At 42.7% G+C, this 25,450-nt stretch overlaps 3 protein-coding genes across 5 annotated transcripts; 2 read left to right on the top strand and 1 right to left on the bottom strand.

The window, feature by feature from the left end:
• Window positions 1-10,095: 10,095 nt before the first annotated feature.
• Gdf9 (growth differentiation factor 9) lies at window positions 10,096-16,334 on the bottom strand. 3 transcript variants are annotated; one of them, XM_074057201.1, is made up of 3 exons: window positions 15,379-16,334; window positions 13,238-13,433; window positions 10,096-11,396 (listed from the first exon to the last, which is right to left on the bottom strand). In XM_074057201.1, exons 2-3 carry the CDS (start codon window positions 13,368-13,370, stop codon window positions 10,480-10,482), a joined length of 1,050 nt encoding a protein of 349 aa, XP_073913302.1. In that variant the 5' UTR covers window positions 13,371-13,433; window positions 15,379-16,334; the 3' UTR covers window positions 10,096-10,479. The 3 variants fall into 3 exon arrangements, with proteins under 3 accessions (XP_073913302.1, XP_073913303.1, XP_020035293.1); XM_074057202.1 differs by having other exon boundaries at window positions 15,848-16,334; XM_020179704.2 differs by having other exon boundaries at window positions 13,238-16,334.
• On the top strand, window positions 16,298-17,785 carry Uqcrq (ubiquinol-cytochrome c reductase complex III subunit VII). The gene is made up of 3 exons (XM_020179700.2): window positions 16,298-16,446; window positions 16,582-16,748; window positions 17,586-17,785. The coding sequence occupies exons 2-3, from the start codon at window positions 16,595-16,597 to the stop codon at window positions 17,678-17,680; spliced, it is 249 nt and encodes an 82-aa protein (XP_020035289.1). The 5' UTR covers window positions 16,298-16,446; window positions 16,582-16,594; the 3' UTR covers window positions 17,681-17,785.
• A 5,408-nt stretch (window positions 17,786-23,193) lies between these two features.
• Leap2 (liver enriched antimicrobial peptide 2) lies at window positions 23,194-25,438 on the top strand. The gene is made up of 3 exons (XM_020179701.2): window positions 23,194-23,350; window positions 23,545-23,684; window positions 25,198-25,438. Exons 1-3 carry the CDS (start codon window positions 23,228-23,230, stop codon window positions 25,232-25,234), a joined length of 300 nt encoding a protein of 99 aa, XP_020035290.1. The 5' UTR covers window positions 23,194-23,227; the 3' UTR covers window positions 25,235-25,438.
• The last annotated feature ends 12 nt before the right edge of the window (window positions 25,439-25,450 follow it).

The raw sequence follows: 25,450 nt of genomic DNA, 5'->3' as shown, positions 1-25,450 counted from the left end.
GCATTAACTCATTTCATCCTCACACAACCCTGTGAAACAGCTATTACTCCATTTTATGGAGACTGAAACTGAGTTCCAGAGGGTTAATTCACTTGCTTAGGGATATAGCCAGGATGGTTCCAAAGCTCAAGCTTTTACACTACCCAACTCTACTCTCTGGAGCCTGTCTGCTCTCTCTCACTGGAATAACTGTGATAAGCGGTAATAAATCAAGTACTGCTCTGCTGTGAATCATTTTTAATTTTGTTTGCACATATCTTTGTTGGAGAAAGATCTGATAAAGGGGAGTCATGAACTCTCAGGCCCAGGAAGAGCTCGACAAGAGCTGAGCAAGTGTCCAAGATTCCTTCTATGCCCCAACCCTGCTTCAGCCCTTGACAGACATTTCAAGACTGACAACAGTCAAGGTCATGAACACAGTGATAACTTGTAATACTGATCATTTCTCCATTTGTGCACTGATTTGCAAAGTTGCAGCAAACATTTTCCCAGAGGATGATGCAACAGAAACTGGGCATAACTTTTTTGACCAGTAGACTGTTAAACCTGCTTGTCCTGTTTCTACAGATATGAGTGGAATTGATTTTTCTACATTTAGACAAAAATTCAGATACTTATTGGCAAGTGGCTTCATCTACTAGTTAATACTATCTAATGAGGTACTTTTTGTGTTATGGATACACGCCAAATGTTGGTGAAATCCTGCCTTTCCTTACCCCAAACTGACTGGACAGGGATGAGATGGAGATGTTTAAGGAAGCTATCATGTAAAGAACTTGCAGCAAATTTTTTGCAGGTCACAAAGGGATTATAATTTGCTATAGAAGTTCCTTGTCCATTTTCTTAAAGCAGAGGTTTGAACAAGGACTTTGTGTGAGTTTGACTTGGAGAACTGAGTATGTGCATTTATCTCTTCCTTCCCCCTGACTTTAGATAAAACAAACGTCAAACATACCCAGAAACATACCCAGAATAGGTGAGGTAAGCACAGATGAATGTGAACACAGTATTAGAAGCTGGGCTGGAGTGGCTCAAGTGGTAAGAACACCTGCCTAACAAGTGTGAGGTCCCGAGTTCAAGCCTCAGCATCACACAAACACACACACACAAGTACTGAAAGCTAAAGTTTGGGCTGGAAGAGTAGCTAGAGTTAGGAAAAACAATGGGGTTGGGGATGTTAGTGAGAAGCTGAATAAGGGGAAAGCTCAGGAAAAATGCTGTGTACCCTGGAAGGCAGAGGTGCTAGCTATGACTGAAAGTGGGTATTTTCTGAGTTTGCAGATCACACCCCAAAGTATAGTCGCATCCCAAGCAGCTACCCTTCTTTCAACCCAGCAGGAAGTTAGGAGCGGATTCTGTGGAAGAAATTCTGCCTCTTTGGCTACTGTGAACTCCGGGCACAAAAGAGGCTGGAAAAGAGGCACAGTATTGGAGGGAAGAAAGGTCAGTAAAAGCTCAGACTAAATGAACTCTTAGCCCTTTCCGTGGCTAAGCTCCAAAACCAACATCAGCTAAGTGTATTTATTGAATAAGTAAAATCAGAATAAAAAGGCTCAAAGTTTCAAATGGTATAAGCTGAAAAAAATATAGAACCATTAAGTAAATTCCTTCAGGGAATATAAAAATTATTGCTACTAGGATCAACATTTCCCTTGGACCAAGCAGGCTTCAACATGGAAAATTTCATTTTATCAATGTCAATATCCTAATTGTCCTATTATGCTATAGTTTTGCAAGATGCTATCATTAAGGGAACTGATGATACATGGGCTGTTATTTCTTACAATTGCATGTAATTGTAAATTAAAAATCCAAATCTAAAGAAGTGACAACTTGTTCATTTAGCTTGCTCATGGAGTCCCACCCCAAAAGGTATCCCCCTCCATGGACTATTGTTCTGTGGCGGGCAATGCTCACGAGTGGCACTATGGGTACAAAGAAGTCTCCACTTCTGGGAGGTGATATGTTTTTACTGGAGCAGAAAACATTGGACTCTGTTCTTAACCACACGTGGCATCAGGCCCATAGTCAGTGTTCAATAAACATTTATTCAATGAGCTAGTTGTTTCTGAGAAAGCCAAAACGACAGGCTGTAAGGAACTCATAACACTGTTTGTCATAGCATTCCAACACAGAATGACACCAGCACCAAAGACAAGTCTACTTGTCTAAACTGTTCGCAAAGCACATATTCTTGAAGCACTGAGATGCCTAAAATGTACAGTTGACACTGATCTGCATATGTCTAATTACTCAATTCTTCAATGTAAATTGCATTACATACTAAGGTAAGACAAAGAAATACTGTCAGGCCATCTATAAAATCCTGTCTTTAAATAGTTACTGAAATACTTCTGGTCTTATTATCAAGCCAAATCCTTTCCAAAACTTGACTTTACAGTAATGCCCCTTTCTCCAAAGTTTGGCTTTCTTCAGTTTCAGTTACTCAGGATCAACCAGACAGCAAATTTAGTATGAATTTCTTTTTCCTTCTTCACAATTTCATAGATTTGGTTGCACCATAGATCTTGGCAACCTCAGTGTATGATTTTTTTCTTTTCTAAGTAAAGAACTCTCACTTTTTCACTTAGGGGAAGCACTTTATGGCTTCTCTTTGGCTTGTCTTTCGCCAGCATCACTAGTTCTGCCATTACTAAGTAAAATAAGGGCTACTCACACACAAGCACTGTGGTACTGCAACAGTTCATCTGATAACTGAGTTGTCAACTGTGATACTTAGACAGCCCATTCACATAAGTTACAGAATATTGTTATGATGTTCTTATTATCAGTTGTCCTTAATCTCTTACTGTGCCTCATTTGTAAATTAAACATTATCATAGGTATAGCAAGAAGCACAGTGTATATAGGGGTTGGTACTCTGGTTCAGGCATCTACTGTGGGTCTTGAGATGTTTTCCTCACAGACAAGGGGACAGGTGAAAATGTGTGGTTTGGGAAGGGCAGCTGCATCAGGAAGTAATTAACCACAGGAAGAGACCATACTTGACTTGTCAACTCTGGTAAAGCATGAAGCATTTGCATCCCTTGGTATTGCTTAGTTTTTTTAATTTAGCAAGCAGTTAGTGGGTAAAGCAGCATTCTTTGCCCCTATTTCAGTCCATTCAGCCAATTACATACCTAATAGATGTTTTGGGGACTGATATCAGCTAAAGAATATTTAAAACATTTTAGTTTCACTTCACTGATCTTATAAAGTACAATCCCTACAAAATTAAATATTAAAATTGAGGGCTAGAGGCATGGCTCAAGAGGAAGAGCACCTGCCTAGCAAGTGTGAGGTCCTGAATGTAAACCCCAGTACCGCCAAAAAATTAAAACTGAAATTTTTTTTTGTATATAAACAAAGCCATTTGAGCGTTTTTCTTTTCTAACAGTAAATACTTTCTCCTTTTTCTCATGAAAAAGCAAGCTCTAAACCAAGCCCATGGCTGCTACCTTTTGAAGTTGATTAGTAAAGCACAAAGCACTGACTGGGCGGAACACAGAAGTTGATTTGAACAGATAAAGAGCAGGAAATTCAGAGCTAAGGTAAAAGCAGCTCCTGATGGCCATTGTCCTTGGCATACTAGCACCCTCATCACGGGAAGCCACCTCCTATCTCATCTGAACTAAATACCAAAGCTGAATGCATCTATTTAGGGCAGATGTAGCTTCATCCTTGAGTTTCCAGATTTGAATCACTGCTGTCCTTTCTCATTTGTTTTCTAAAGTGGCAGCTTTTGTAAGAGTAACTGAAGAGAAGTAGGCTTCGTAAGAGGTAGGAGACTAGTATACCCTCCTCAGTTGTGTAGAAAAGTCTTTGAAGTTAACATTCAGGGCTGACATGTCTGCTGAATTTAAACACTGTCCTATGAGTGAATGAAACTAGATTTATGAACTCTAAGAAAAAAAAAAGCCAACCTTATAGCTCAAGCTATCATTTTTCAGCTGGGTATCGAAACATTATGCAAAGAAACTTTAGTTAAGTTTTAGCATTTATCTATAAGAATAGCCAACTATTTTTCTGAACCTAGACTTTGGCATTAATGCTAATACTTAATTCCATCAAAATTACTCCTCCTCCTCAGCACCACACAAGACAATTACTCCTGTCCTTCATTTTCTTTTTGAAACTGTCAGACTTCAGACCATATTACATATTCAGTCACAGAAGCAGGCTATGCAAAAATCCTAAAGCTGGGTACATGGCACACACCTGTAGTCCCAGCTTCTCAGGAGCCTGAGGTAGAAGCACCACTTGAGCCAGAGTTGGGGACTAGTCTGGGCAGCACAGTGATACCCAATCTCAAAAAAAAAAAAAAAAAAAAAACCACACACATTAGTAACAAAAAAATTCCCTAAGTAGTTGATGAGGAATATATTTCATGTGTTTCACTTGAAAGCGACCATACTTAATGGACAGTACCTTCAAATAAGTTCAGTTGTACATTATTACCATTAATCATACACTTTCCAATTTTATTTTTGCTCTTAAAAATGACAGAAGATGATTCAAAACCTTTGAAACACCAATTATCTCTTGGACCTTCAACCTCATTTACAAGAGAGTTATGTCTGCTGTAAGCTACACACACACACAAAAATGATGAAGTTGTTTGCCATTAGGGCTACCTGACACTTCTTTGTTTTAGCTGAGGTGTTTTTCTTTGTTTTTAGTTTTTGAATCAGGGTCTGCCAATGTAGCCCAGGTTGGCCTTGAATTAATTCACAATCTTCCTACCTCAGTCTCCTGAGTGCTGGGATTATAGGTGTGCCACATCTAGCTTAAAATTTTTTGAGAGAAAAATCATAAGCAGGTAACAGAGCTCTATGTCAGTATGTGCAAGTTTACAATGTGTATAACCCAGCACTCCAAAACAACCCAAAAATGAAGTTAAGGAAACAATTTCATTCACAATAGCATAAGAATAAAACACTTAAGAATGATTTAACAGAAGTTCCATAAACCATAAGAATTAAAGATGATCTAACCAAATGGAAAATATCCCAGGCTCACAGATTGGTGTATATATGTATTCATTCACTGGGGTTTGAACTCAGAGTCTTGCATCCATGCTTATAGACTGAAAGACAAAATTAAGGTGCCAATACTCTTCATGTGTAGTGGCACATTCCTGTAAGCCCAGCAGGGGCAAGAGGATGGCTCAAGTTTAAGACCAGACTGGGCTACACAGCCAAAACCCTCTCTCAAAAACAAGGGGTGGGACGGAGTTTAGGTGGTAGACTGCTTGCCTACCATGTGCGATACTTTGCATTTAACTTCCAGCACTGAGAAGAAAAAAAGGCAACACTCCCCAAACTAATTTACACATTCAACATAATCCCTATCAAAATCCAAGCCGGCTTTTCTGCAGAAACTGGCAAACTGATCCTGATGGTTTTATGATTCACAATGGACCTATAACAGCTAGACAATCCTGGAAGCAAATAGAATATTTGATTTAAAAACAAACTAATCAAAACACTGATACTGGTGTGAAGACATGTGGAGCAATGGAACAGACCAGAAATAAACGTTATTCACCCATGGTCAGTTGAGTTTCAACAAGAGTGCCAAAATAATTCAATGGGAAAAACAGACTTTTAAAGAAGCGATACTAGGAAAATTAGATATCCACATGCAAGAAAGTGAAGTTAGAGGTCTACCTCACACCATACACAAAAATTAACTCAAATTGGATTAGAAATCTAAACATAAAAGCTAATATTAGGTCTGGGAATGTGGCTCAAGGTATAGTGCTAGCATTCATGAGGCCCCAAGTTCAATCCCCAGGACCTTAAAAAAAAAAAAGAAAGAAAGCTGGGGGTCAGTGGCTCACACCTGTAATCCCAGCTTCTTGGGAGGCTGAGATTGAGAGGATCAGTATTCCAAGGTCTGGGTAAAGAGTTCAAGAGATCCCCCCACCCAAATCTCCAACTCTTAAAAATATTTTTTGGGGGGAGAGGTGGGATGGAGTATGAACTCAGGGCTTTGCAGTTGCAAAGCAGGTACCCTCTTGAGCCATACTCCAGCCCTTAAATCTCAATTTAAAAAAATTTTAAAAGTGGCAAAGGACCTAAATGGACATTTCTCAAAGATATACAAATGGTTAATAAGCACGTGGAAAAATAATCATTAGTCATCAAGAAAATGTGTATCAGGGAGGATAGAAGAGTGAAGGAGAGTAAATGTGGTAGAAACCTTATGCTCTGGTTTAGATGGAAAAATGGAAAAATAAGACCCACTGAAACTATTCCAGGAATGGGGGAGGGAGGATAAAGGAGAATGATGGAGGGAATGAATTCAACTATGATATACTGTAAAAAATTTTGTAGATGTCACAATTACCCCAGTACAACAATATAATAAATAAAAATGGGAAAAACCCCAAAAGAACATGTATATCAAAGCCATTTTACAACCATTAGGATGGCTTTGTGGGGGAGAGGTACCGAGGTTTGAACTCAGGGCCTCATGCTTGCTCCACAGGTGCTCTACCACTTGAGCCACACCCCCAGCCTAGAATGAGTGTTATATTTTAAAAGACAAACAGAAAACAAGTGCTGGCTGAAAGGTGAAGAAATTGGAATCCTTGTGCATTGTTGGTAAAAATGCAAAATGATGAAGTTTTAAAAAAAACTTTTAAAAAATTAAAGAATTACCACATGATCCATCAATTCCATTTCTAGGAATGGATCCAAAAGAACTGAAAGAGGGCTGGGGATGTAGCTCAGTGGGGTGCACTTGCTTAGCATGCGTGAGACCCTGGGATTGATCCCAAGCACCACATGAAAAAGGAAAGCCAAACTTATTTGTACACCAGTGTTTATACTGGCATTAATAACTAAAAGGTAGAAACAACCCAAGTGCCTTTCAACAAGTGAATGAACAAAAGTATGGATCTATATACATATATGCATGTAAAATGGATTATTTATCCTTTAAAATGAAATTCTGATACATACAATATGAACCTTGAAAACATTATGCTAAGTGAAATAAGCCAGACACAAAAGGACAAATATTGAATGAATCCATGTATAGGACACACCTAAAGAGTCTAATTTGTGACGATAACATGGAATAGGGAAAGGGAGAAATGGTGAGCTACTGCTTAATGAGCAGAGTTTCAACTTAGAATGATGAAAAAAGTCTAGAGCTAGGTAGTGGTGATGGCTGGACAACAGTGAATGTACTTTATGTCACTAACTTGTATGCTTAACAATGGCTAAAATGGGGCCAGGTGATGGTGGCTCATGCCCATCTATAATCCTAGCTACTTTGGAGGCAGAGATCAGGAGGATCACATTTAAAACCCAGCCTTGGCAAATACTTTGTGAGATGCTACCTCTAAAATAATCAGAGCAAAATAGACTGGAGCTGTGGCTCAAGCAGTAAAGTGCCTGCTTTGCAAGCATGAAGCCCTGAATTCAAAGCCCAGTCTTACCAAAAAAAAAAAAAATAGTAAAACAGTAACAAAAATCCATAGATTGGGAAAAAAATATTTGGAAATAATGTCATATAAGGAACTTGTATCTAGAACATATAAAGATCTTACAACTCATAGTAGAAATATAAGTAATCTACTTTGAAAATGGGTAAATAATTTGAATAGATTTCTTCAGAGAATACACACAAATGACTGATTAAAAACACAAAAACATGACAGGCACTGGTAGCTTGTGTCTGTAATCCCAGCTACTCAGGGGGCAGAGATCAAGAGGATCTTAATTCAAAGCCAGCCTGGGCAAACAGTTTGCAAGACTATCTTCAAAAAGACTGGTGGAGTGGCTCAAGGCATAGGCCTTGAGTTCAAACCCCAGTACCGAGAAAAAAAAAACAAACAAACCAAAAACCCACACTCAACATCATTAGTAACCAGGAGAATACAAATCAAAACTACAAGGAGATACCATTTGTGCACCTGGATGGCTAGAATCAAAAAGTCAGATAAATGGATGGAGGGGAAAGATACAGGAGAATGATGGAGGGGGTGAATTCAGCCATGATACATTGTAAGAACTTTTGCAAATGTCATGATGTACCCCTAGTACAACAATGTAATAAACAGAAAAAATTCAGATAAAGTTAAGAACATGTAGAGAAATCAGAACCTTGTGCACTGGTGGTGAGAGTGAAATGGTGCAGCTGATTTGGAAAACAGTCCAACAGGTGCTCAGATGACAAGCAGGTGCTATATGACCCAGCAGTTCTACTCCTAGGTGTGTACCCAAGAGAAATGAAACACAGACTTGTACTTGTGTTATTATTCACAATAGCTCTCCCCTCACAAAAAGGAAAAAAATTTAATCATCAATAAATGGACAAAATTTGGTATAGTCATACAAATATTACTTAGCCATTAGAAAATGAAGTACTGATACATGCTACAATATAGATGAAACTTGAGGGCATGCCAAGTGAAAGGAGTCAGTCACAAACACCACCTGTTGTGTGACTGCATTCAAATTAAAATACAGAATAAGGAAATCTATAGACATAGGTTAGTGCTTGCTTAGGGCTGGGAGTGGAAGACATGAATCAGGGGTGACAGCTAACAGGGTTTCTTTCCAAGGTGATGACAATGTTCAACAATGTTCTAAAAAGTAAGAATGATGATGGCATCCTATGTTTATGACTATACTATAATACACTTTAAGTGGGTGGAATATAGTGGCATGTGAATTATATCTCAAAGCTAAAAATACAGCACTAAGAACAGGTCATTTACAAGAATGAAAAGCAAGCCAGGCTCTGATGGCTCACTCCTGTAATCCTAAGTACTCAGGAAGCAGAAATCAGGAGGATTGCCATTCGAAGCCAGCCTGGGGAAATAGTTCATGAAACCCTTTCTTGAAAGTACCCGACACACAAAAAAAGGGCTGGTAGAGTGGTAGAGCACCTGCCTAGAAAGAGTGAGACCCTGAGTTCAAGTCTTAGTACTACCAAAGAAAAAAGGAAAAGTACCTCTGGGTTGAGTGTGATGGTACACATCTGTAATCCCAGCACTTTGGAGGTAGAGACAAGAGTAACAGGAGTTCGAGATCAGCCTTGGCTACATAGCAAGACTCAGTCTCAAAAAAAAAAAAAAAAAAAACACAAAAAATTACTTCTTGCATCTAGAATTACTTTTGGTTTACACATTAGGGTTTTAGAAACTATGAAACACTAAACCACTGCATCAGCTATAACTGTACCTCCAGGGCTCTCTCATGGTAAGAGACATCGAAAACCCATATAAGAGTCTTCAGATCCAGCTGACCATGGTAGTGCATGCCTCTAATCTCAGCAGTCAGGAGGGTTGAGGCAGGAAATTCAAGAATTTGAGGCCAGCCTGGGCTACCAGTCTTTGGTTCCACATAAAACCAGTTAGTAACAATATAGTCACTGCCATCCTGAAAGAAAAGTCTGAGGGTAGACTGAGAAAAACCAGCAAAAAGCAAATAGAAGGAAAAAACAAAACTTAACTTCTCACCTTATGGAAGCCATCAACTCATATGAGAAAATACATTTTAAAAATATTGAACTTATTTTCAATGCTGGTGGTGCTGGTGGCTCATGCCTGTAATCCTAGCTACTTGGGAGGGTGAGATTAGGAGGCTTGAGGTTCAAGGCCAGCCTGGGCAAATAGTTCAAAAGATCCCATGTTCAAAATACCAGATCAAAATGGATCAGAGTTGTGGCTCAAGCAGTAGAGTGCCTGCTTTGCAAGTGTGAGTCCTGAGTTTAAACCTCAGTCCCACCAAAAAAGAAAAGAAAAAAAAAAAACTTGAACATACTTTTTCTTGGAAAAATCTGCAAGGCAATTTCCTTCAGATTAATGAGACAGATCATTGTTTTACGTAAATTAGTTGATTTACATAAGCACTTAAGCAGAACTAGTATACTGTAGAGTAATCACACTTAACAAATGCAGCTGCATCTAGTCCTACTGAATCTCATTTCACCAGGATCTGGGCGGGGGGGGGGGGGGGGGGGGGGGAAGAGCTGAGGTCAAGCCAAGATCAACTGTTAGACATGTTTCCTCACCGCCCCCCAACACCAAATGACCACATAAAAGCGATCTTCAATAGCACACACACATCTGCGTCATTGACTGGAATTTATTCTTTTATTATATAAGGCTACAACACTGAATTGTCTACATCTGCAATTCCATCCAAGATTTGTGCTAATAAGATTTCCATCAAAAATAAGACTTCTGTGGGGAGAAAAAACTACAAGAAAAAAACTTTAAACCTCTCTAAAGTAATGACGTTTAAGTTGGGAAATAAAAAAGGCTCAGTCACATCTGATACTTTCCCTTTAGGCTGATAGATGCCAGAGACTGTTCTAGTCTACACACGCACCCCTTCCACAATGTGCACCGCATTACCCTGAGGGAATTAACACGAGAAATGTTCTCCTAAGGCTCAGCTAGGCACACAGCACTTACTCTGCCAGATAGGCTCAAGGTTTTGTTTGGAGGGCCACATGTTAACGACAGGTACATTTAGTAGCTATCATGTCTTCATACTCTTTGTAAGCAATGGAGCCATCAGGTTCAATGGTCAAAACACTCAAGGGGCTGTATTTGCCGGGCACACATGATGGTCTTGGCACTGAGGGATCCAGCCTCTCATAGATGATGTTCTGCACCATGGTGTGAACTGGAGAGCCATACCGATGCCTGACTGCCCTTGGGCAATCTCCTTTGCAGTATCGAGGGTTGTACCTGTGCGGGGCCACAATCCAGCTGTCCCACTTGAGTTGACTAAAGCTAAGTCTAAAGTCATGGAGCTCACATTCGTTTTGGGGAAAGAGAAACTGTTTGAAGTATTCACTCAGGTTGAAGGAAACTGGAACCAGTGGCTTCTTGAATTCAGGGCTGATGATTTCTTGACCTCTCCGGTGACGGGCTGATCTTTCACCCACAGCAGTCTCACTCCTCTCCTGGTCAGGACCCTGTGACGAACCCCTTTTATGGTGAAGGGAATACCACCTGTGATAAGCCTGAGCACTCGTGTCATTCAGATACAAGATTAGTGAGGGTGGCACCAAAAGGGTCATGTTAAATGGACCATCCTGTGCTGACGGATGCTTCGACTGGTCCTTCTTACATGTAAAATTGACAGACATGTGAATACTTCTTTCACTGGAGGCCACAAGAGGCTGAAGGAGAGAGGTCACATCAATCTCAATCCATTTGTGATTCCTAAAGGTAAATGAGGATGGGGCTCTAGAAGGAGCATTGCTAGACTTTGGCTCCTTTATCACCAGGTTGTACACACATGTAACAGCAGAGGGAAAGGAAACCGAGTTGTTGAAAGTGTATAGCAAGACTGACTTGAGTAAGTGTTCAACGGCAGTCACTCGATCCAGGTTAAACAGCAGGTCCACTGATGAGAGGATTCCTGAGAAGAAAAGCAACTCACTAGTAGTGTTGCATACAATCAGAGGTAACAGGAAGTCAAATCAAGGAATTGATATTTCCTAATATGCAATTTTTCCCTTCTGTCCTCCACTTCCTTAATCAAAAACAAGGGGAGAGGGCTAATAAAGAAAACACAGAAATGGTAATTGGTACCATAACTAACTGCCAGCAACCATGAATGCACATTTTGTCTCCAGAAATTCAGAACAGCTTTGACAGAGAATTAAAACAACTGGGAACCATTATGTTCTGAAATTTTAGTCCTAACAATTTGCTCCAAATACAGAGGAAGCTAATGAGGAAAGTAGTTTTCTTTTGGTGAATCTCTATAGTGAAACCTGTAATTTAAAACAAAACTCACCAGGTTTATTAAGACATCCTAAGCCACAGTAAAAGAATTCAATTAAAAACATTTGACTGCTTCAGTTAATTAGGACCTTGAAACTGAAAACAAATGGAGACTATGATACCACTACCACAAAATAGAATATTGAAGATGGATGGGTTTTTAATTGGCACAACAGCCCTGTGTAGTTAGAATGGCTTTCATTACATCGTTGAATATAGTTTTAAAGTACTACCATTCCTCTCATATGTAAGACACCCAACCACTTCAACTGTTGACTAGCCTTTTGGTTTTATTTTTGATTATTTTGTTAGTTTTCATGCTGGGACTCAAACCCAGGGGCTCAAAAATGCTAAGCACAAACTACCACTGAGCAACCCAGCCCTACCACTTTTTTTTTTTTTTTTTTGGTGGTACTGAGGTATGAATTCAGGGCCTCATGCTTGTTAGGCATTCTTCTGCTTGAGCCACTCTCCGCCAGCCCTTTTTTGTGACAGTTTTTGGTTTTTTGTTTTTTTTTTTTTTCAAAATAGGGTCTTGCAAACTGTTTGCCCAAGCTGGCTTCAAATCTTGATCCTCCTGACCTCTGCCTCCTCAGTAGCTAGGACTATAGACGTGACCACCAGCACCCAGCTCCTACCACTTTGTTCTTCTAAGGACCTACTGTGCAAATGGAGATTAAAGCTTTCCTCTCACAAAAAATGAACAAAGGGAATATATACTGTTTAACACATCACTGACTATAACGAGATATTAGAGTAGCACATTGCCAGGCCAATAGCTTGGAACATCAGAAAGAGTTGCTAACCTTCTCCAGTACTTTCCTTGGCCTTTAAAGCCATTAAGTCTCTTTGAGCTTTAAGATTCTGTCGTATTAGTCCTATTAACTAATGAGGGCATGAGAAAGAAAAAGATTAGATACCAGTGCTGGAGCTACTTGGGAGGCTGAGATAGGGTTCAATGCCAGCCTGGGCAAATAGTTTGTGAGATTCCAGCTCCAAGATAACCAAAGCACAATGGACTGGAGATGTTGCTTAAGCAGCAGAGCACCTGGTTTGCAAGCATGAAGCCCTGAGTTCAAAATCTCAGTCCCACCAAGAAAAATAAATACATCAGTGCTGGGGATGTAGCTCAGTGGTAGATGCCTGCCTAGTATGTGTGAGGCACTGGGATCCTCAGCAGCACAACAAAAGTTAAAAAACAAAAAAACAAAAAAAAAACCAAAAACAAGTACCAGCTGATATTGAATATAATGCAAGTTAAAACATAATTCAAGAATCAACATCCAGCTCCTTTCTGTAATGGAAATATAAAAGCATTGGTCACCAGGCATGGCAGTCATGCCTTATAACCCTTGGCAGGTTTAGGCACACTCTCAAATCCAAGGCTACGCAGCAACCAACCAACAATAACAATACAAAACACAAGCTCTGTTATCTTCCCTCCACCCACTTAAGTAATTTACTCTTACACACCTGTCACCCGGTCTCCAGGAGCCTGCTTGTGCTGGGCACAGGGGGTGAAGAGCCGGACAGTGTTGTGGAGGTGACTTCTACCAGACTTAGGAACCCCCTCTTTGGTAGCATAGGTCTTATAGAGCTTCTTCATATAGTACAAAGCTCTGGAGTCTGGCTGTAGCCTAGGGGTCTCACCTCGCCTATCAGACAGGACCTTGAAGAGAGGAGGAAGGAGGCCAGGTCTATCTGCCCCATCTAGAGGCTGCAGCAAGGACCAAGGGTCTGCCTCAGATTCTAACTCAGCACCAGCTGCAATCACAGCTTCTCCCCTAGGAGCCTGGGAACCAAGGCTAACAGGAAAACACAGCCAGGCAAAGCAGCAAAACCAAAGCAGGGATTTGCTGGGAAGTGCCATGGCTTGGGAGAACTAACAAGGAAAACATTTCACCATGTTAGTCTTCTTTCTGAAGGCCAGGAGGCCCCTGACTTGGTTTCTTAAATAAATTCTAGGTGTGTGGATAGACTAGCATCAATTCTGTAATCAGACCTCAAGGGTACTTAGCTGAAGACAGTTTTTATCAGTTCTATAGCAGTCAGCTGATCACATTGTATTTTTCCAATTTGTCCTCATTAGATCCAGATTTATCTGATTATGTCACTTTCCTCTCCCCTTTTTCCTGGCGTTTACTTAAAACCTGTCAATCCCGGAGCCGGTGGCTCACTCCTATAATCCTAGTTACTCAGGAGGCAGAGATCAGGAGGACCACAGTTCGAAGCCAGCTCAGGCAAATAGTTTGTAGTCCCTATCTCGAAAAAACCCATCACAAAAAAGGGCTGGTGGAGTGGCTCAAGGTGTAGGCCCTGAGTTCAAACCCAAGTACAGCAGGATATAAAAACTGTTAAAACATGTCAAGTTATTATCCTAATAGACCAGTTATGTAGCTAAAAATCTAAGAGAAGCTGAGGAATCATCTTAAAATAAAACTTCTCAGGGCAGGGGATGTAGCTCAGCAGTAGTTTGCTGACATAGCAGATTCAGTCCCCAGCATGGCAAAAACACTTCTAATTTTTGGAGAAAAACTAAGACCTGGCAGTACTGAGGATTGAATTCAGGATCTTGCACTTGTGTTCTGCCACTTGAACCACACCCCCAAACCATTTTGCTTTATTTTTCAGATAGGGTCTGCCTCCTTCATAGCTGGGATTAGAGAAATCAAGATTTTTTAAAATGTTCTTTAGGCACTTCCTAAAACTTCCAAAGGATATGGTTTCATGATGAAACTAAGATTTGTTGGCATGCAATTTATGGTACTGGATTTACTTTTTTTTTTTTTTTTTTGGTGGGACTGAGGTTTGAATTCAGGGCTTTGTGCTTGCAAAGCAGGCACTTTACAGTTTGAGCCCTATCTCCCTCTATTTTGCTCTGGTTATTTTGGACATGAGGTCTTGCAAACTATTTGTCTGGGCTAGTCTGGAACTGTGATTCTTCTGATCTCAGCCTCCCAAGTAGCTACCATTACAGGTGTGAGCCACCAGTACCAGATTTTACTCTTCCTCTTGATTCATCCTCCCTATTGCTGGCATTTCCAGGTGCTTAAAATAAGTGTTTGCTACATGTTGATTTGGAGAGGGGGGAAGGTCATAATTAACAAACATTCCTAAGTAGGAGAGCCAGCCAGCTCTGTCTTCTGAGGTGGCTTAGTATAGGGAATATACAAGGCATACTGCAACTGTATTTGTAATGTTTTAAAAGACATTGCCTTTAACTTTGACTAGTTTTAAAATATGACTATCTTGGCATCCTTATTTTGGTATACACATTCACCTGTACATATTTTGGGGGAAAGGTTTTGAGGTGAAAGTGCTAATAAATACATGATTTTTATTAAATTTCAGAATTCACTACAGTATGTGTGTGTATATATATATATATGTTTGAACTCAGGGCCTCACATTTGCTAGGCAGGCGCTCTACACTTGAGCCATCTGCCAGTCCTAATATTTTTGCCTTTGTTGTATTTGTGTTCCTGCCTTCGAGCTGAGACCAGGCTACATATTATTTTAGAAAAATGAGACAAAGGTATACCATGGAGACTATCAGCTGGGAGAAAGGCAACCCACACTCATAGTACAAGGTACAAATTCAGTTTGTACAGTACCTAGGATGACAAACTGAGGTACTTTGCAAAATTTCAGTTCACTGCCTGCCAAGCCTTGCTTAGCCCAAACTGTTGAGAGTTTAGTCCTTTATAATATATAGTGAGCAATCTAATGACGAACATTGCAGACACACGCAGAGTAGAAGAGTCCGTGAGCTCTGCTGGACAGTAGCATCAATAAGCAGAATGCACTTCAGGGAAAACACAGTAAGGCCTCCGCTCCCTGGGGAGGGGAAAGAAAATGTGAGCCCACCCCCCCAGGTCAAACCATCTGGGGAAGAAGCTGGCAGTTGTACGGGCGGCCTTTCCCTCCTACCACGGGACCAACAGCATTTGCCAGCTGCTTGAAGAAAGGTTTGTATCGTATCTCGGACAAGTCTACAGCCTTCCAGTGGATCCTATGGCAGAGGTTATCAGAAGAAGCCCTAGATCCACGTCCCTGACTTTGTACTGGTGTTGATGATGGTACCTTTCAGGTACTGGGCAAGAGCTCGTAAACATCGTATTCTGCTGCGGCGGCGAGACCGCTAGGCAGGGGCGCTCTGCACAGTTGGGAGGACTCGCAGGCCCAAACTCCCGGCCAGGGCGGCCCCCAAGGTCAACTGATCCCTTTCTTTCCACCTCGGCCGCTCCCTGCCTGGGCCTCCAAAGAAACGCGCCGGCGGACAAGAAGCAAGCGCCTACGTTGGCTCTCCAACGTGCTCCGCGAGACCCCACACCTGCGGGCCCGGCAGGTTCCGCCCCCAAGCACGGCCCACTCAGTCAACCGGCCAGGCCACTTCTCTGTAGGTTTGGGGGGAGTTCAAAGGACTGGGGTGTGGCTCAAGTGCCAGAGCTCTTGTCTAGCAAGCGCGAGGCGCAGAGTTCAACATCCCTTGCCGCAAAAGCAAAAAACAAGCAAAAAAAAAAAAAAAAAAAAAAAAACCCACTGGACCCCCACGGGCGTCCCCTTGGGACGACAGGAAAATGGTACTTCCCGGAAGTGATTCCACCACCTCCAGGAGCGGCTTCCTGGTCCAACGGAAGTGACGTACGGTGGCCGGTGGCTGGGCGTCTGTGGAGGACGAGGTGACCCAAACACGCGAGTGGGCTGTGGGGGTGGGGACACCTCCCGGGCTGGAGTGTGGAAACCGGCTTTGGGGTTGGGGAGCAGTGGCGCGTCCCGAGACTAAACCAAGCACCTGTTCGTCCTCGGTCCTGCAGGGCCGCTGCAGCCATGGGCCGCGAGTTTGGGAACCTGACGCGGGTGCGGCATGTGATCTCCTACAGCTTGTCGCCCTTCGAGCAGCGCGCCTTCCCGCACTACTTCAGCAAGGGCGTCCCCAACATGCTGCGCCGCACTCGGGAGTGCATCCTTCGCGTGGCGCCGCGTGAGTCCGGGGCCGGCGGCGGGGGGCGCGCGACTCCACGCGCACCTGGAGGACCTTGGCGGCGGGCTCTTTGTAGCCTGCCGGACACACCTTTGTCATTGAGTATTCCTGCCAGCCCATGAGCTAGTCCTGTCCGAGACGGCTGGCCTAAGGTCACCAGCGTGACTCCAGCGTTCCCCTCCGAGGTCACCTATTTATCCACTTGTCAGGGATGAACGCGGTAGATAATGCTGACAGTTGCATGACATTGTAATGTGCTAAGAACCGTCGGGGCGGTGTACACGTAAAGTGGTGACGTTTACTATTAGCTGACTTTCGATGAAATGGAGGGAATGGGGAAGATTGGGTGACACCTTTTCCTTTGTGAACTTTGTTTCTTGTAAAATGGATGTATACTGTAACTTTTCTTGACTTCCCAGTTTAAAAGTAGTTTCTTAAAAAGTAGCGAGCAGGGCTGGCGGAGTGGCTCAAGTGGTAGAGTACCTACCTAGCAGCGTGAGGCCCTGAGTTTAAGTCCCAGGATTGCCAAAAAACAGAATTAAATCAAAGGTTTGAGGGGTTTTTTGCCTGTAATCCTAGCTACTCAGGAGACCGAGAGCAGGAGGATCGCAGCCCTGGCGAATAGTCCGCGAGGCCCTATCTCAAAAAAAACCCATCACAAAAAAGGGCTGGTGGACTGGCTTTAAGGTGTAGGTCCTGAGTTCAAGCCACAGTACCGAGAAAAAAAAAAAAAGGTAGAGAGCAACAGGAGGGAAAAATCTTCCAAAAATATCAGAAAACAGGACTGAGACCCTTGTCCATATTGTGTGTACTCACTACTTACTTTTATTTTTAAAGCATTTATAGCATTTTATCTTGTCTACACCTGGGGGAACCAGGAGTTTGAGAAGTCCAAGAGGAAGAATCCAGCCGCCTATGAAAATGACAAATGAGCCACTCATCTGGATGATGGTTTCCTGCCTCTGAAAGACCCTTCTCTGGAAGAGGAGTCTGTATTGTAGTGTCTTGAAGACACAATAAAGCTCTCATGGGCTGCACTGTTGTGACTTTACATTCTTTTGAGCAGAATCCTCAGCATGACTGCCAATAATTCAAGTTCATGATGTTCCCCTCCTCAGCAAGAGTCCTGAGCAGCTTTGCCTAGTCTGGGTTCTGGTGAAGGGGTAGACTCCCCCTTGTTCTTTAGTCTACAAGTGTTGGTTCTTGGCCCTCTGGTCCCATTGTAAACATAAAGCCGAGTAACTAAATTGCTGTGTGTCAGATACTCTTCTTAGCCACACAGATGAACTTTTAAACTTCGCAGCAAACTTTGAATTAAGTATCATTAGTATATTCATTTTGCAGATGAGGAAACAGACACAGGTTAAGTAATTTGCCCAAGATTGTACAGTAGTGAGTGGTAGAGTCTGGCACCAGTGTGTGCTCCTAAGGCCTTAGGAGGAAAACTAAGGCCTTAACAGGAGAGGAGTAAGCTGTGAAAGGAGAGGATGGGGCAATTGATAGCCTCTACAGCAGGGGTCAGCAAACTATGGCTGTTTTTGTACCACAGAGGCAACAATAGTTTTGGCAACTGTGTATGAACCATAAAGCCAAAATATTTACTCTGTTCCTTTAGGAAAAGGTTTATCCCTGCTTCAGAGCCTATGAATTACCTTTTTAGCAAAGAAAAAGGTACCATTTTCCCTTCACATGTCAATGGTAGGGTAGGTGTGGTTGGCAGTTTTATTCTGTGGCCCTGTTTTTTAGGAACCTCTCTAAGGCTGCTAGTCTGAAGCAACTTTCAGAGTCTGGCTCAGGATGTATCTTATATCTAATGATTGTTGTTGCCTTTTGAGAACCAAAATTACCTGAACAGAAAATTCATTTGAAAAATTGCATTGATTGTGAGGCAGGGTATGGGAAAAGACTGTGTGACACACTTGGGCCGTGCCCTTAAGCTGTCAGTTCCTGTGACACAGGCAAGAACTCTGTATTTTTCTTATGCTTGCCTCCCTCTACCATTTCAGCCATGCCCCAGCCCTATGCATCTCACCCATAAAACAGAAAGGTAATGCAAAGTCTTGAGTGAGGATGGTGAAGTAAGTGATATACACGTATCTGGGGAGATGGTATAGGCTTCAGCGAGCAGCTGAGGCAGACTCTTGCCTTCCTAGTAATGAGCCAATTTTCTTACTTTATTTATTGCCACATACTTGAGTCAGAGTCCTATGAGAATGTGATTAAAGCAGTGACCCTGAAGGAGGTATAAATGCACCCATCCTGACCTTGGAGCATTTTAGCAGAATAACTGCCAGAGGAGGACCATTGCATTGACAGGCTTTCTCCCTCTTGATTTTTTTTTTTTTTGTAACTTTAAAATGGTTTCTTAATTTATTAATTTTTTTAAACATAACGATGAAGGTGTTAAAACTGGTGTAAAAGCCAATAGAATAAGTATTCCAGATCCCCCTCCTGATTTTTGCTTCAAACTTCCTGGAGGAGATGACCACTCTCTTCCATTTTCCCAGACATCATTTCTCTCTGGTTCTTTTGACTACTTTGGAGATAACAGCTCAAACTTAACCTTTTCTCAGCTCACACTAAGGATTGAGCCTTTGGGTCTTGTGAGATGGCCCTGCTGCAAGCGCTTTGAGGTGCTGAATTTCTGCTTATGGCTGAACTTGTTAAAGGTGGTTTTCAGCCTGTCTCACGAGAAGCTTTCCTCTCTTGAGCCTGGAGATGTGGGTATCACTTGTGAGGCAGGGGTGCCAAGACAGAGGGTATATGGGATGGGGTGAATGGTGACTCAGTGCCAGTGCTGATGATATGGGATCTGCAGTCATTTTAGGGACCATTCTACTTGTAGAAATCCACAAGGGAGAACTTGAGTAAAGCCTTTTTAAGGGAAGCTGGTGTGGGCCTCCAGTGTCCCATCCACCTGGAGCTTCCAGCCCTGTGTGGCTCTTTCACCTGTTTTGGTATAACTTTTGCTCCATTTAACCCTTCTTTCCCAGTGTTCCAGCCCCATGAGGCTTTCACCTATGGGCTGCAGCCTGCTAACATAGTGTCCAAGATGCAGGCCTCCCTACTGCAGGCCCAGAAAAGTACCAGCTCCAGCCAGCAAACAAGCAAACACACTTTGACCCCTTGTTGGAAATTTCACCTGGAAAGTTTTACCATTTCAAAGTCTTTCATCTTTTATTAGGCACCTCCTGCTCAAGGGCAACAAAAGTTTCCAATTACTGCCAAGCCCTAATGATCTCTTCACCTGGGAAGTATTTCAGACAGCTGCTCTTGTATCTATATCCTCTTTCTCCTGTTTCATCCTAGCATTTACCTGTGAAGCAGAAAGTCCCTGGAATTGTATCCAGAGTGGTCAAACTGTTAAAAGCCAAAGAGGGAAGGGCTAGCCTGTGCTCAGGCGTACTCCACACACTGAGGCTCCTGCCTTCCATCAAGAGTTCTTTCTCCTTATGATTAAAATTGCTAAAGACTGCCGAGGCCTTTCTATGACAGAGCCTGTGGTTCTTTATTCAGTCAGCAAGATATTTGATTGCAGTGAGCCTATGAATTTTTTGAATTTAAGGAATAACCTCTCAGGGTATGGGATAGCTGTGGATAATTGCTCAGTTCAGCTAAGCACTGCTTGGATGCCACTTTGCTTCCCAAGTTTTGGTGTTTGCTCCTTTTCTTTTTGTAGTGCTGGGAATTGAACACCCAGCCTCACACATGCTAGGCAAATGCTGTCACTGAGCTACCTCCCCCCCCCAGCTTCCACATTTAATTTAACTCTTAACTACAGGGCTCTAGTACTGGTTCCTTCCACAGACATCTAACAGGCTTTTCTTTTGGGGGAAGGGCTGGCATGTGGGTAGAGGCTTGAGCCATGAAGGCTTTGGCAGTGTTACACCCTTGAAGATCAGCAGTTCTTTTCCATATGCACAGGGGCCTAGGGCTTCAGATCTTCTCCTTGACTATACTTTAGAAATGAACACAAAAAGCCAGGCACTTGGTGGCTCACACCTGTAATCTTAGCTACTCAGGAGGCAGAGATTAGGAGGATCGTGGTTTGAACCCAGCCCAAGCAAATAGTTCTCAAGACCCTATCTCGAAAAGAAATAGGGCTGGTAGAGTGGCTGAAGTAGTAGAACACCTGCCTAGCAAGCAGGTAGGCCCTGAGTTCAAACCCTAGTACTGCAAAAAAGAAAACAAAGAACAGCCCCCTACCCACACGCAAAAGCTAGTTTGACTTTTGCGTAGAACACATGAAGTCAGAAATGGAAGATTAGGAGAAAACTCATCTCTTGGATGGGTTGCCTATCACTGGCACTAAGCTCACAGACCCAACTGGTTCTACGACATCACATTGTTCAGTAATCGGCTCTGTGTTCTTACTCAGTGTTCACTGGTCACCACCATATCCTCTCCCTAACCCTGTAAAAGTTCCTAGTTAGTTCCCTACTTGGGGCCATGCAGTATCCAACCTTAGAGATAAGGGGAAAGAGCGTCTGACTTGTCTTCAGTTTGTAGGGTTGGCTAAAGTTCAAGGTGTGGTGCCCCTCTCCAGGTCTAGCTCCATGGCCCCAAGAGAACTAGAATCAGGAGACAGATCTGTGGGGTCATGTCTCACACATCCATCATACCACTCTTTTCCCCCTCTCCATCTCACCGAAGGACTGGGGACCATCCTGTTTTATCTGTAAGGGAACTCTGCTGCATTTTCTCCTTTTTTTTTGCAGTACTGAGGCTTGAACTCAGGGCCCTCACCTTGAGCCACTTCATCAGCCCAATTTTTTTGTGATAGGGTTTTTCGAGATAGGGTCTTGTGAACTATTTGCTTGGGCTGGCTTTGAACTGCGATCCTCCTGATCTCTGCCTCCTGAGTAGCTAAGATTACAGGTGTGAGCTACCGGTGCCCAGCTTCTTCTCTTCCATTTTTGCTTGGGATAAAGGAACAAGCAGGTTCTTACCCAAATATTCAACCGGTGAAGATGAGAAAAGTGCAAAGCCTTAGCCAAGTTTTCAGTGAGATACAAAGCAGACAGAAAATCTTGTTGCATTTGTCTTGGTTTATTATCCTCCTTGGTCACAGGAAGGTCTAAAGTCCCATGAATCGCCCTCCCTGAATTCAACTTTCCCTCATGGCCAGCATGTGGTGTACATGTGTCATTCCAGATATTGGAGGCTAAAGCAGGAGGATCTCCAGGTTGAGGCCAGCCTGATCTACATTGCAAGACTCTTTCAAAGAAAAAAAAAAAAAGCCATGTTATTTAATGAGTACTTGTAACTTCTTTTTGGTGGTTCTGAGATTTGAACTCAGGGCCTCAATGCTTTCTAGGTACTCTACTGCCTGAGCCATTCTGCCAGCCCCATTTTGTATTGGGTACTTTCGAGATAGGGCCTCACAAAGTATTTGCATGGGGCTGTCTTGGAAATGAGATCCTCCTGATTTCTGCCTCCCGAGTAGCTAGGGTTACAGATGTGAGCCATAAGTGCCCAGCCAGTACCTACAACTATCTATTGATGGTTTAAATACATGTCTTTTGGTCTAGAAACTTGCAGGGATTTCTAGAAAAACTAATGTATGTTTCAGGCTTTGGCGTTATCTCAATTTATACGTGTTGCCCTGTTAGTGCTGGTAGGAAATGCTCTACCAAGGCTCCATCAACTACTAGGAATAAAACCCGTAATTCAATGCTACTTGTCACACTCAAGCTTTTGCACTGACTCAGGAGCTTGTGCTACCTCCTTATTCATAGGTTTTCATAAACCAAAACACTAGCCTGTAATCATTCACTGTACCCATAGTTCAAGAAAGTTCCCCGTCAGTACTGACTGCTCTTCCCTTGGAAGGCGGCACGTAGGCCCCAACTTGAATTTTCCACAGCTGACTCTTTTCACTGTACTAGGAAGATGAACTGGGGCAGATCCGGGTGACAGTCCATCTATGTAAATAGGGCACCTTGACCTCTGTAGACTGAAGTATCCTCCCACAGAGAGGAGATAAGGGCCCTATCCAATTGCCTCTACGCCATAGGTCAGCGCTTTTTGCCTAGACAAAAGTTCAAAGAGGTCGACGTTATTTCTGAACTTTATTATTAGAATTCTATTTTGACTCAGTGATGTCACTGAGCTACTTTTTATAGACTTTTTTTCCTCCACTTTGTGCTGGAGATCAAACTGTCAGCCTCACGCATGCTTAGCACACGCTCTACACTCCCAGTCTTGAGCTATTTTAGAAGCCAGATTTCTGGTCTCCCTCAGTGGTTTCACGTGGCTTTCAAAGGGGAAGGAAGGGCAGTGCTGACTTCTGATAAAATGGGTGAGAGGGTCCAGGCCAGCAACACAGTCACTCAAAGTCCAGATGAGAGATCAGTAGATGCAACGTGCCTCAAAGGTAGCCCTTGAGCACATTTCTCTGGTAGACATTAACTTATTAAATCAATCCTGATTACAAATATAAACTTTGCCCCATCACCTGGCCACCATGAAAAAGGCAGATGTCAGTCTATAAAAGGAAGTGGGAACGGTCCCCGGCTTTCAGGCTGCAACATTCCACTCCCAAGATGTGGCACCTCAAACTCCTTGCAGCGCTCATGATCTGCCTGCTGCTTTTGGGCCAGGTAAGGAAGAAAACGTGTACATTGGACGTGATAGTGGCAGTGGAACTGTAAGTAGAACTTGAGCACCAGACAGTCCTGAAGAATGGTTCCTCTACTGAGTCTCCAGTATCCTGGAAATGGTCCCTTTCCAAGTTGCGCAGTGGAGTGTCTACTCTTCCATACCTGAGGTGAATTTGTCTGTCTTTGCTCTGTAGGTAGATGGCTCCACAATACCAAGACGGAGTCAAGCAAACAGAAGGTCACGGAGAATGACTCCATTTTGGAGAGGGGTTTCTCTCAGGCCCATCGGAGCCTCATGCAGGGATGATTCTGAGTGTATCACAAAGCTATGCAGGTACTTCATAAACCTGGGGGCAGGGCTGGAACAAACAGCCCTGGGAAGCTGGGCAGGGACAAGATTTAAAAAAAAAGGAGAGAGACCTAAGAATAAAGCTGGGATGGATGTCAGGGCTGAGGAGCTCAGGAATTAACAGCCAAGAACTACTCAGTTTGCTTTCCTGAGACTGGATAGCTTGAGCAGAGAAGAGGAAACACAGCAGAGGTGGCCCTGGGCACGCCTACACCTTTTTTTTTCTTTCTTTCTGGCAGAACAGGGGTTTGAAACTCAGGGAATTGCCCTTGCTAGGCAGGCCATCAACCACTTGAACCATGCCCCCAACCAATTTTTATTTTTTTATTTTTTTTTTTTTTTTTCATTTTTCTTTTATTATTCATATGTGCATACAAGGCTTGGTTCATTTCTCCCCCCTGCCCCCACCCCCTCCCTTACCACCCACTCCACCCCCTCCCGCTCCCCCCCTCAATACCCAGCAGAAACTATTTTGCCCTTATCTCTAATTTTGTTGTAGAGACAGTATAAGCAATAATAGGAAGGAACAAGGGGTTTTGCTGGTTGAGATAAGGATAGCTATACAGGGCATTGACTCACATTGATTTCCTGTGTGTGGGTGTTACCTTCTAGGTTAATTCTTTTTGATCTAACCTTTTCTCTAGTTCCTGGTCCCCTTTTCCTATTGGCCTCAGTTGCTTTAAGGTATCTGCTTTAGTTTCTCTGCGTTAAGGGCAACAAATGCTAGCTAGTTTTTTAGGTGTCTTACCTATCCTCACCCCTCCCTTGTGTGCTCTCGCTTTTATCATGTGCTCATAGTCCAATCCCCTTGTTGTGTTTGCCCTTGATCTAATGTCCACATATGAGGGAGAACATACGATTTTTGGTCTTTTGAGCCAGGCTAACCTCACTCAGAATGATGTTCTCCAATTCCATCCATTTACCAGCGAATGATAACATTTCGTTCTTCTTCATGGCTGCATAAAATTCCATTGTGTATAGATACCACATTTTCTTAATCCATTCGTCAGTGCTGGGACATCTTGGCTGTTTCCATAACTTGGCTATTGTGAATAGTGCCGCAATAAACATGGATGTGCAGGTGCCTCTGGAGTAACAGTCTTTTGGGTATATCCCCAAGAGTGGTATTGCTGGATCAAATGGTAGATCGATGTCCATCTTTTTAAGTAGCCTCCAAATTTTTTTCCAGAGTGGTTGTACTAGTCTACATTCCCACCAACAGTGTAAAAGGGTTCCTTTTTCCCCACATCCTCGCCAACACCTGTTGTTGGTGGTGTTGCTGATGATGGCTATTCTAACAGGGGTGAGGTGGAATCTTAGTGTGGTTTTAATTTGCATTTCCTTTATTGCTAGAGATGGTGAGCATTTTTTCATGTGTTTTCTGGCCATTTGAATTTCTTCTTTTGAGAAAGTTCTGTTTAGTTCACATGCCCATTTCTTTATTGGTTCATTAGTTTTGGGAGAATTTAGTTTTTAAAACACCTTTTTCCCCTCCTAGAAAAAGACGCTGTTCCCTAATTGTGGCCCAGGAATGATGTACATACCAGGGGAAGAAAGGACAACAGTCAACTCCCAACAATGCTCCGTTCTATGGAATATTGATGAACTGCATTTTGGCTGGAGATACATAAGTGAAGCAATCTTGTGTTTTTAATATTTAAAGACAGATGCATGCTTTAAACTGGTCTCCATGTCTTCCTAAAATGTCGCTATATAGATTAATATATTAGTTCAGAGTTTATTTTTCTATG

This window comes from Castor canadensis, chromosome 16 (assembly GCF_047511655.1).
Source record: "Castor canadensis chromosome 16, mCasCan1.hap1v2, whole genome shotgun sequence".
Taxonomy (NCBI): Eukaryota; Metazoa; Chordata; class Mammalia; order Rodentia; family Castoridae; genus Castor; species Castor canadensis.
Note: the sequence above shows the minus strand (reverse complement) of the source record. Positions and strands in the feature narration are given on the sequence as shown.